At 41.2% G+C, this 12,978-nt stretch overlaps 1 protein-coding gene across 1 annotated transcript; it reads left to right on the forward strand.

The window, feature by feature from the left end:
- Positions 1–743: 743 nt before the first annotated feature.
- LOC128867746 (odorant receptor 47b) lies at positions 744–10,806 on the forward strand. The gene is made up of 6 exons (XM_054109205.1): positions 744–1,083; positions 1,207–1,378; positions 4,933–5,480; positions 10,123–10,327; positions 10,382–10,540; positions 10,597–10,806. The coding sequence occupies exons 1-6, from the start codon at positions 893–895 to the stop codon at positions 10,648–10,650; spliced, it is 1,329 nt and encodes a 442-aa protein (XP_053965180.1). The 5' UTR covers positions 744–892; the 3' UTR covers positions 10,651–10,806.
- Positions 10,807–12,978: the final 2,172 nt, after the last annotated feature.

A 12,978-nucleotide genomic window follows, 5' to 3' on the forward strand; every position in this document is an offset into this window, starting at 1 on the left:
CTACTTTCCCCACTTGAGTGGTCTTCTACTTCTAGAACTATCCCCCTTGATCTTACACAAAAATAATAAAGATTGTCCACTAAGGAACAATAGGTCTATGTGATGGCTTTCAGCCAGCCAGGTCAACCTAACCTAACCAATCAATTTGAATTTTTGTTTTATTTCAATTTAAAATCCGTCACCTCTAAATTGATCACCCTTTAGTATTGGTATTGCCACATTTCGTTTACAATTTCATACTAAGTTTAATACTCAAAATTTATGTACCCAGTTAATTTTATTTAGCAACTTTGCACGCGATTTGAACTTTTTCGCTTCATCACAAAATAAATATTACATCTCAATATGCAATAAAAAACAAAAATAAAAACCATGAAGCGCCTACTTAAAAAACTAAATCCCAAATGTAGTCCTCATCAGTTATATTTCGCCATTATTTATTTCCAACTCCTACGGAAAATTTTTATACTCTGCCGCTGTCAAATCTTGCCATCAGCCACATGGCGGTCACCTCCCATTCTCATTAGAAATTCCGCGCTGAAACTGCAGGTGTGCATCAAGACTAATTGAGACGTGTGGCATACGGCGTGCGGCATGCGGCAAAATATTTATGCTAATTTATGGTCGTTACCACAGGAAATTACGCAAGGCAAATGCCAACGAAATGGTTCCATTAGAATGCGGTATAAAAAGCGAAGATGCATATTGGAATGGCCAAGCGCCTAGGAGACCAACAGGTTCGCCGTGTTTGCGAGTATATTCGTTCATCGTGCCTAGTCACCAAAGCTTCATTCAAACCGTTGTATTGTATCGCCCAATTAGCCATTCGGCATCGTCTGACCACCGCGAAGTGTTTTATTAACTGCTGATAACAGCCGCAAGCGTAGTCACGATGATCCTGATCTCTGAGGAAGTAACCACCAGTAACACCATTTCCAACCATAATTTTCAACTAAAAGACACCGCAAGCGTAGTACAAACCATTTTGGCGCCATTCCGGGTGTTGAAAGCGATGTGGCGGAGCGGTGGTGATGCAGACCATCCAATGCACACTTGCCTGTACTATGTTCGCGCCTATATTCGGTAAGGGGGAAGCGACGCAGTGAGCTACAGAGTGACAACTAATGAAATATGCTCAATTATTGCGTACTGCTCTTTGTGTTTTTTTTTTGTTGTTTTTTGGTTTCTTTTCGAATTTCGTTCTAGGCTACTTGGGCTTTGGCCAGCACCGCGCACTGCGGAACAACCGCTTTACTATGCGTATAATATGCTAATTATGACGCTTTTCGCTGTCTTTGTGGCGACCATAACTTGTGATCTTTATGAGGCGAGCGCCGACTTTGTGCTATTGGGCGAAGACTTGGTGGTCGCTCTGGGTGTAAGTATGGATGACAGGACACTTAGTAAGTAATTACTCAATGACTCCATTTACACCATTTCTATGCGTTAGCAGTTGAGGTTTGATTGCTTCATTGGAGTGAGTGGACAGTGATGAAGTCCATGATTTAGTGTGAATACTTTTATGGTGCAGAAACAATTATTGTGGGAACTGGACCAAAAGATGAAGACCAGTGTCCGAAGGTAGAACACTTTGCTATAAGTTTTTATTTATCGAGGTTTTATTTATAGGAGGTAGACGGAGCCACGGGAGAAGCATTACACTTTTCCCATTGTATTATTTCACAAGTCAGTTAGTTTTTATTGTGCCATAGTGTACAGCGCCCTGTGATGTGGTCTATTGTGCTTGACGGCGAGCCTTTATTTGGAGGCTTCTACCGAATTTGAGCACTTTTTCATTCTTATTGTTCCACATCAGCAATGGATTTTGAGCCACCTCACGAGTCTTCGCCTTGCTAACAAAGCACCTCTCTGACATTTCATCGTCCAGTCCGAACAAATGATTGGCTGACGCTAGTCTCTGGCTCTCTTAGTTTTCTGTAATGGTAATGCAGACTGCAGTGCTCTGTATAGTATCTAGTGAGAGTTCGAATTCCTCTCTATCCAGATTTCGGAATCCACTTTACTCTGCTCGAAGAAAATATTAAATGTATTGTTTTGCCTGCCTTTGTACTGAACCTTTCATCCAGCATCACATGAACTTTTGACTTCCCAGTCGTTAAACGATTTCTTAAGTGGTCCTTGGTGTGTCCGCAAGGGGTGTTTTGATGTACACCGGCTACCCATGTAATAACTAACGAACTTAGATGCTATGAAGGGGAACTGTAGTGCAAATAAGGCTGCGCAAATGCACCCGCACTGGTTCTACCATAAGCAAGCTTCGAGCAATTTTTTTTTACCAGATTTCTGAGCCAGATTGAGTGTATGGAGTACCTGTCTTCCTAAGTCATAAAATATCTTTAGCGCAGGAGTTATAGGACCCCGCAATTAGTTTAACTCCTGTCCTCCTGATGGCACATAGTGCCTCTACAAAACGCTTCCAACAGTCACGATGCTCTGCGATGACTTTGACTTCTAAAACGATTCTGAAAGATTTCCCTGCAGCCTTAAGTTCTTTTTCGAGAGCTCTCTTCCAAGTGCAGCTAGGGCGTCCTGTTTTTCTACTGCCTTGCGGGTTCCAATCAAGTGCTTGCCTGCATATTTCTTCCCGCATATTTCTTTATTTCAGTCTGCATGGGTAACTGCTTACAATTCACCCAAAAACTCTCTGTTGTTGATTGTTCTGGGCCACGGAATCCGCAATAAACGTCTCAAATATTTGTTGACAAAAACTTGCAACTTATTTCAGAGTAAGTCTGTCTTGAGCTAGGTCTCATACAAAATTACCGATTTTATGTTTGAGTGGAAAATACGGAAATCGATGTAGAATTCCATATCTTGTTCAGTTGAGCAAACGCGCTATGAGCAATGGGTGGTCACGCAATTGCACTGCAGTATTGTGTATGAATTTGGGAGTTCCATAAGCCCTGCAATTTTCGATCCTTTGGTTATAAATGTTGTTAGGTCTTAGTGCACCTACCCCTGCCTGGGGTAGGTCTCTCTATCTCTATCCTGCATGAGCACTAAGTGCAATTTTATATAAACTCTAAAATCCAGACAGCTTTTATGAGAAAGTTTTTTCCAAGATGTGTTCTGCGGTGAGCCATTTCTATAGAATGATCACAGCGCACAGGATCGGCGGGATCAATTCATCCATGGTAGTCACCCACAAATCCATTCGACTCTTAATTAAAAAACAAAACTCTTTAATTAGCCCAAAAGGCTTCTAGGCTCCGTCACTTGAATCGTATAAAAGGTACGAATTTTGGTTTTATAACATAGAAGCTGTGGGGTGATCAAAAAACGCTAAATTAGAATAGTTTGCACCAACTAATTAGACCATTAGGCAAGAGAAATTTGTAAAGAGTGATCTATTTAGAAATACCGGATTTTAAATTGAAATTAACCAAATTGATTTGGCAATCTTTATTATTTTTCGAGCTTCGCCCAAGTATCCTCTGGAAAGCTCACGAACATCCGTTTGTGAGAAGGCGAATCAAACCAGGATATCTGGTTGTCCGTTGGGCTTGAGACGTGCCACAGCTAAAATCGCGTAAGTGGTTAGCGCGCCAATCAAGAGGAGCATTCATGACATTTAGAATTCCTTTCAATAGTTGGTTGCAACTGCGCCGTAATTCGTCTAACCATAAACACCAACTTTGCATGGCTCAAGGAGGACTTCGGTCGGTCGGTCGGTCGGTATCTCGTGAGCAACTTTAGTTGGCTTACAATACCGCAATCGAAGCTGGTTTCTCCACCAAGCATTTAGACTTTACATACCCCCACAAATAAAAGAAAAAAGGTGATTCACGCGATCTTGGTGGCTAATCGACCGGTCCGCGACGAGAGATACATTTCTCACCGAAACGACGACGCAGTAAGTCCATTGTTTCACAGACTGTATGGCAAGCAGTGCCGCCTTGTTGGAACCAAATTCTGTGTAGATCACGGACTTCAATTTCGAGCATCAGAAAATCGTTTATAATGATGACGCGATGGCGTTCGCCATTCTATGCTATATTGGCGTCAGCCTCGTCGTTGTAGAAATATGGGCCCATGGTTCCTTCAGCCCATAGAACGCACCAAACGGTTGTTTTCAATGGATGTAATGGCTGTTCTTGAATGGCTTCGGGTTGCTTCTCAGTTCAAATAAGGGAATTTTGCTGAGGCGTCAGTTTTCATGATGAAATGTCAATGAATACTGAAACAAAAATTATGCATTTGGTTTGACAGTAGTCACTTGTAATCTGAAAAAAAAACCCTATTGGAGAATGTACGTCCAATCTGATTACCCTTTATAACAGAATTGCAGTGCCTCACCGCTTTTCTATTTTCCAATGCTTTTCTAACTGGATTATAGTAGTGGTCGCTCATGAATCAAGTAGAGAGAGCACAAGTTGCATGATCTGTGAGCTTTCTGGGATATTTGCGTAGGTGAGTTAGGTAGTGAAATTGGCTCTCGGACAAAATTTGATTAACAGACAAAATTTTAATGTAGTATGGACAAGTTTTGATAAATTGTACTAGGCGAGTCCAAATAAATTCTAGACCTCTGCGGTGAGACTTTATAGATATCTAATTCAATTTTGTGTAGATTTAGGTACCTGGCTATGTTACTGTGCTCACTGTAATTGAAGTAAAAGGAGGGTAAGCCTCAAATATCCGTAAGGCTTCTCCCCTTAGTCGAGATCCATTCGAAATTAGTAAGAGTTCCACTTGCCATTGTGTTCCAAGTTTCCTTTTACCTGTACCACCCGGGTCTCGTGAAGCAACTTGAGCTCTTTGTTTACACAAGGGAATATTTGTTATATCCTGATGTGACTAGTCTCGACAAAGATTCCCAATACATCGCGTAATGCACACTTGATTAGCTCTGTTAAATGTGGATCTCAAGCGTTATAAAGCTAAACTTGATTTAACATTTTTATATTTCAGCTTTACTTGATTCTCTTCAAAATGATGCTCTTTCGCTTCAGAAAGGCGGAAATCGTCAGTATAGTTGAGGAATTTGATAATCTCCATGCTAAATATGTGCATGCTCCGACGCATATCTGTAGCAATCGACGCATACGCGAATGGCAGCGCAGCTTCTTCATCGGTGAAATGTTTTTGGTCTATGGTTTTCTCATTCTAAGCCTACTACTTTTAGCGGCTATGAGCTTACAACCACTTTTTTCACACCAAGAATTGCCTTTCAGATCGAAATTCCCTTTTGGACTAAACAAGCCCGAGAAGTATCCCATCGCTTTCCTGTGCATTTATGCTTTTCAATGTTTTTGTTGTTGTTACATGTTGGTTTCCATAGTGGCCATGGATTCGCTAACTGGCAATTGCTTCAATCAGATAACCTTGAATTTGCGTATTTTGTGCGAGAACATTCGATATTTGGGGGCTGATGCTGGTGGCAATTGCTTCTCTACATCGGAAAGGATTGTGTGGCGTGAATTGAGAGTAGCTGTGGAATTTCACCAGAAAATTATTGGGTAAGTGCTAATGGTATTTATGTGTATTTGATAGAGAAAATGTCTTGCTTTTTATGTATAGAATTATAATTATAAATTAAGTGAGTCGAGCCTCGATTGGTGGAGGTTACAACGGCACATGATTTTCCACATGATTTAACTTCTGACAGCATTTTTTTAGAGAAACTCAGAATTCCATATGTTTTTAACAAAATTTACATATTTGGGTAATAATTACTTCGAAAATAAACTAGAAATACCTTACAATATTTTTCCATAGAAAGTACAGCATTTGCTTCAGCGCGCACCGAGGAGAAAGTGGAGAGTGTTGTACGAGTTGTAACAACGGTACTTTCATAAGTATGTAATTTTCCGGATCTGGATGCTACTTAAGGCTCTCATCATGTCCGTCCTAACGTATGGCGCAGAAACTTGGACGATGACAATATTCGATGAGGGGTTTCTTGGAGTGTTTGAGAGAAAGATCCTGCGCAAGATTTTTGGACCTTTGCACGTTGGTGACGCAGACGATGGAACGATGAGCCGTATGAGCTTTATGACGACATAGACATAGCGCAGTGAATAAAGATCCAGTGGCTACGTTGGCTGGGTCATGTCCTCCGAATGGATACAAACGCTCCGGCTCTGGAAGTATGCGATGCGGTACCAGCTGGTGGTAATAGAGGAAGAGTAAGGTCTCCTCTGCGTTGGAAAGATCATGTAGAGAAAGACTTGGGTCCGCTTGGTGTGTCCAACTGTCAGCAGCTAGCACAAAAGAGAAACGACTGGCGCGCTTTGTTAACCTCGGCCAAGACCACGTAAGCGGTTATTAGGTCATTCAAGAAGAAGAAGGATGTCACTTAGAGGAAGACGCTAAGTTCTCCTACGGTACAGGTCTTGAAGTCTTTGCCCTCTTGAACAAAAGTGACGGGGTAGTATTATTGGAATTTGTAGGGACAGTTAAACTGCACTAAAAGCTCTTGCTAACCCATACTGCTCTTCGAAATTAGTCGGTAAATGTAAGACAAAACAAAAACAATTGTTTCAAGACACATCAAAATTTGTCTTATTTGGCTGCCTAGACATTGCGTTTTACAGGAAACGAGTTGTCTGATAAACTGGAGACTCTAAAAGCATATCACTTTCTAGCTGTGAATTATCCATCGATTCAACTAGGGATTGACGACTTCATGCGGTCTGCTCATAGAAGACGTTGGTCTGAGTTGGGCTCCCGCAGAGTAGCCAAATGCTTTGTGAAAGAACCAAACAGGAAACTCAAGACTTTTCTCCTAAATCTTACTAGGAGAGACCTGAGAGTACTGGTGTGTATAATCACAGGGCACAACCATGGGAATCATTGACGACCCAATATTCATATCCTGTCGTCAGAACGACAGAGCATTTGCACTGAAGTCGTCCGATGTTTTCTAGAACCAAACTCAGGATGTTGGGTTGCAATGTACTGAGTAAAGTTCATACTCTTCCGGATCTCGTCAATTCATCAATGAATTCGAAAGATTTGCGGAAGGGTGACCTCCAACAATTTTTTCTGCCTTACCATCTATACTGTATCTATCGTGTTTACCGAGTTTAGTGCAATGGCCTTTCTGACTAAGTGCTTGGGCTTGTCCAACCCCCACACAAATCTAATAAAGGGTGGTTAAATTTCAAGGGCCGGTGTTGATTTTGAATAAAATGAACTACAATGCAATTTTCCGAACGCTTGGCAGACTTGGTATCAGTAAATACTCTCCAAGATTTCTTCCGGTTAAATAATGGATAGCTTAACTGATCCAGCTGTGCTTTGAAGTAATTTTAGGGAAATAAAAAAAGAAGATTCATTCACCGCAAATGATGTTAAGTGGACGAGCAAGGCCTATGATGGCATGGCTTAGATGGAAGTGATTTCGACCTTAGTCAGAGCATCAGATATATAGTAAGAATACCTCCATGAATATGGCTAAAGACCTCTATCAAGCGTTAAAGTCGCTTGCACCCAGTTGCATGTCCTTTGATAAAATTTTTTCCATTACTGAGGTTTGCCACCTTATCGCTGCCAATGAGCGTTGAATAAGCGGGGCTCTGCAACCTTCCCTATCGTTGGTAGTGACTTTTCATCATCTCATCAAAGTAGAACTCCCTTTAGTAGGTGCAGAGCTGCCGATCTTCAGCTGCTAGCATTTTGTTTGCTGAGAAAACCAACGAGTTGACTGAAAATCTCCCACGTTATTTGGTAAGTTTGTCCCATGAATTTGAGCTTAAGCTCGAGTTCAGACATGGCTAGAAGACCATTTATTAAAGCTGGCCACAGAGAAAACAGAGCTAATCCTTCTAACGAACAGACGTATCCCATTAGAAGTAGACATACAAGTACTCGATGCCACTTTATCGACAAAAAGAGTGGTCAAGTACCTAGGAGTGCAATTAGACACAAGGCTAACCTACTGGGCGCATATAAACCATGCTGCCACAAGAGCTGCCAAAGTAAGTGGCATGTTAAGTAAGCTCATGGCAAACCTTGGAGGTCCAACGCAGAACAAGCGAAAACTTTTAATGGACACGACGAACTCGATTCTCTTATACGGATGCGAAATATGGGCAGATTCGCTAAGGGTGCAATGCCGGCGGAAAACTTTGCAATCTGTGCAACGCACCTGCGCTCTCAGAGTGGTTTCGTCATATAGAACAGTATCTGAAGCAGCGGTGTTAGTTATCAGCGGAACCATCCCTATAGATATTCTAGCACAAGAGCGCAATCGGAGATGGGAGGCAAAAAACACAGGAACCCCAGTATTACGTTTCTCCGATATTAGAGTCCAAACGCTCACACTTTGGCAAGCAAGATGGAACTCTGAACGGTATGGTAGATGGACAGCGAGACTAATACCCGATCTAAAAAAGTGGGTAGAAAGAAAGCACGGTGAGGTTAACTATTACCTCACACAGTTTTTGTCCGAACATGGGTCCTTTCGCAAGTATTTGTGGCGAATGGGTAAAGTGAGCCAACCAAACTGCATATATGGAAATACTGAGTATGATGATGCGGAACATACCTTTTTATATGCGAGAGGTGGAACGTAGAGAGAACAGGTCTGCAACGAGCTATTGGTGTATTTACACCTGAAGAAATTATCGACAAAATGATGATAGACGAAGAAAAATGGAATGCCGTCACAAATTTTGTAGAGGATATTATCCGAAAATAGAAGCGCGAAATGGAAAGTCATGCTGAAGAGCATTGAGCATAGGTTTCTCAAAACAGGCGACATTGGACGCAGGGTGAGTAAGTAAGTGTCTTTCTTAGGACGCCGTCTTGGCCCTCTACCTCGAAGCAATGCGGAAGCAGTCCCGGGATGGAGGGAAAACTCCAAGAGAAGAGGGGGGATATTTTTAGTGGAATCACCACACACGTAATAGCGACGGTTACTATATGGTGCGAAGGCATTTTTAACCCAACCGCACCGCCAAAAACAAAAAAAAAAAAAAGATCGAGCTCTAACCCTAAAATGAAAGGCGGGGATAAAGTGAATGGACGGAAGTTTATCTTCAGCTTCAAAGCCGAGATGTTTCTTGGAAGTTTGCTCAGGGTAGTATGCGAAATGCTCAGTAGTAGAGGTGCATACGACTTGACGGTCATTGGCCCCATTCCAGCTACATTCCTTGTGTTTAGGTAATGCGCCTTTCGCTTTAACGATAAGCTTGCAATGGCTCCCAAAATAGATTTAGCGAAAAGCGTTTCGACAGCGAAAAAGAGCTGTGACAAAGAGTGACAAAGCAAAGAATTATTTAAAAATAAACTTACTTGTGCACTGAGTCCACCTTGCCTATGCCTTTTGTATGCGTTGACTGTTTTTCCATGCTGAAACTAATTTGCAAGTATTTTTGTTTTAATTTTATTTTTCAAATTGGTCGGACGTCAATACTATGAATTGAGTTCCAACTTTGTTTTGGCACAAAAGGGAGTAAGGGAATAGAGGGAAATGAGGGAGTTGTCGAGCTCGCTGAGGCAGGTACACGTTTGCCTGGGATGAGTATGTCGAACATATATCCCTCACTCCCAGATTTGAAGACGAAACTAGACGACGAACTAACTCTGGAAATGTAGTCCATAGAGGAAGCCTCGACCCCCCCAACAGTGCCAAAGTAATGCAGTGAAAGCAACCAACTTTATTCTATCACTCCCAAGGAAGGACGGAAAATATTCGTTAGAGTACTGACGGGACATTGTTTCACTCCGTATCACGCAGCTGAAATGGGTTTGGTTCAGAACGACGCGTGTAATTTATGGGGAGAAAAATGGGATACGTTATAACACCTCCTTTGTCACTGCTCTGCTCTAAACAGAACTCGTTGCAACAGCCTGGGATCAGTATACTTTTCAGTTCTGAAGGATATCGTTGACCAAAGTTTAAACTGTTTATTAAAACTCCTCAAGCCATGTATCACGAACTAAGTTTAACACGACTCCATTATCACTGGTAACACTACGGACCTTTGTGGTCTATGATCTTGATATCTATTAAGATCAGCCAGTTATATCTAACCTAACTTTGTTTTGGTATTTCACGTTCTACCCAATAATGCTGGAAATTCTAAATGTCCTATTGACTATTTCTGGTAAGCCCTTTTTTTCTCATCTTTCGCATTCTATAACTCATTTCAGACTGATCAACCGCCTCAATCAGGTTTTCTATTGGAATTACATCCCACAAATGGGCGCAAGCACTTTTATGATTTGCCTGACAGCCTTTGAAGCTCTCTTGGCACAAGACCAGCCCATGGTTGCCTTAAAGTTCCAGATGTATATGTTCTCTGCTTTTATGCAGCTCTTCTACTGGTGCTCGATGGGCAACAGGACTTACTACGATGTGCGCAGAGTGGCGTTTGAAGCAATAAATTTACTCACTTTTTCCAATTTGCAGTCAATGGAAGTGGCCACAGCAGCCTATGAGGTACACGCGTGGTACGATCACTCGCCGCGCCTTCAACGCAATCTGATGTTCATTATTAAACGCGCTCAGAAACCTTTAGAGTTTCGGGCGAAACCTTTATTTGGCTTCACATTTGCATCATTTACGAGTGTAAAGAAATTTTGCGACGCTAATACAAATTCTGTGACTTTTACGATTACTTTCAGATTCTGAGCACCTCCTATTCCTATTTCGCTTTGCTGCGCACAATGAGTGATTAATGGAGTGATGATTCTTAAAACATGCGACGAAAAGGAAAACAGATTTGGGATGGGATAGAAAGAGTTTAATGCCTAAATAGAAGCACCAGGAGCACAAAAGCGCCAGTTGCACACATTTTTAAACGTTTAGAGCTTACACCGTTTAGAATGATTTCATTAAGCCAATAATGACAGGTGTCTCAATTGTGGATCTATTTAATCAGTTATTAAGGTGAATTAGTAGTGCCGCGGCCATAACGCCATAGTCGAAACCATAACCATAGCTCTATTTGCACCATTGCAGTATTTGTCGATTAGTCACGCCGTAACCGTAAACAGCTGTTATTGAAGTAGAGTTAATGGCAATATTTGTATTTTGCCCTAAATACACGGATAATTATCCATTGGGTCGATTCATTTTTTGTGCTTCGTTTCTAATATTCAAATTTTTATCGCAAATATTAAAATAAATGTGGAAAGTATTTCAGCCTTTGGACTAAGTAGGCAATTGAGCAGTAAAGTCCTCTCTCGACGAACAAAACTAACACTCAACAAGGCTCTCATCATGCCCCTCCTACCGTATGGCGCAGAAGCGTGGAGGATGACAACATCCGATGAAGCGACGCTTGAAGTGTTTGCGAGAAAGATTCTGCGTAAAATTTTTGAACCTTTGCACGTTGGTATCGCAGACGATGGAACGATGAGCTGTATGATCTTTACGACGACATAGACATATCGTCCGAATTGGTACAAACGCTCCAATTCTGAAAATATTCGATGCGGTACCAGCTGGAGGTAACAGAGGAAGAGGAAGGCCTCCTCTGCGTTGGAAAGATTAGGTGGAGAAAGACTGAGTTTCACTTAGTGTTTCCAACTGGCGACGGTTAGCCTGGGGCAATTTAAAGATATCTCAAAGATTCGTTAAAATTATTATTTTAAGATGTAAAAATTATATAAAAAAAGAGAACAAAAGGTACTTTTATCAAACCAAGTTTTTCTAGCCCATGGGTTTAGTTACTAAGCTAAGAACTAATGATTAAAAATATTGAATTCCTCGCTGCATATTTTTAAAATAATCCATGTCAGTCCGTACGTAAGGGAGTGGCTGTCCTAGAATCTAAAAAAACTTAAAACCTATTGCGTGTGAAATAGAGAAATTATCTTAGACTTCACCCCTTCTAAATTCAACATGTGAAAGCGTTTAAGCTCAACGACTACAATTTGCGCAAAAATTTCTTCGAGTTGGAGGTACTTCCATTTTCACATAAAAGGAAGTGTAAATAAGTTGGTCGAAATTGGTCATCTAAAGGCTGAAGTCGTTATTAAAATTTCAACAGCCACTTCACACCCCCTAATTAACAGTTTGGTGTGCATTGTCAAGCAGACCATATTTCATCAGACCAAAATCGTGATGGGCAAACAATTTCTGTGAACGGCGTGTCTTATCAGTACATGCTGAACGATTACTAGGTTCCTCTAACCTCAATTCTTATTTCTGTTGTTGGAACACTCTTCATATGGATATATGTGAGGCCTCATTTTCATCTGTCAATTCATTCTTTGATTACAAGCCATTTAGTTCGTACATGCTGAACGATTACTAGGTTCCTCTAACCTCAATTCTTATTTCTGTTGTTGGAACACTCTTCATATGGATATATGTGAGGCCTCATTTTCATCTGTCAATTCATTCTTTGATTACAAGCCATTTAGTATCGACGGGTACCGGTGCTTTCTACAATGGAAAAACATCAAACATCGCGCAGTGATTGGATTCTTATTTCTGGGAGGCTTAAAAGCTAAGGAAAAATGAAATTTATGAACGAATGTTGAAGGTGTTTAAGAACTTTTCGCCTTTAATTAGTACAGGAGCAAAATGGGTTGCCGAATTTAAACATGGTCGTACAAGCATTGAAGGCGATCCGCGTCAAGGGTGTCCAAAAACAAAGACAACACCAGAAATCGTAGAAAAAATACAGGAGTTCGTATTGGGAAATCGTCGACTGACTGAAAGAGATTTATTAGAAGCCCTACGCATCTCGTTGGGCAGTGTAAGCAATATTTTGACTGAAGTATTGGGTTTCAGAAAGCTGTATGGATAATGGGAGCCGCATTCGCTAACAATGGAACGAAAACACATTCGAATGTGACTTTTTCAGGATTATTTGAAGCTTTTTCGAGCAGATAAAGTGGAGTTTGTGCGTCGATTCATTACTATGGTTGCGACTTGGGTTTATCGGCATGATCCGAAATCAAAATGAGAGACTAAAGAGTGGTGTGAACCTGGTTCTTCGGTTACGTAACGAGTTTGTGTCCAGAAATCGGCAATCGGCCAAGAATGAGTTAGCA

The sequence above is a fragment of the Anastrepha ludens genome, chromosome 6 (assembly GCF_028408465.1).
Source record: "Anastrepha ludens isolate Willacy chromosome 6, idAnaLude1.1, whole genome shotgun sequence".
Taxonomy (NCBI): domain Eukaryota; kingdom Metazoa; phylum Arthropoda; class Insecta; order Diptera; family Tephritidae; genus Anastrepha; species Anastrepha ludens.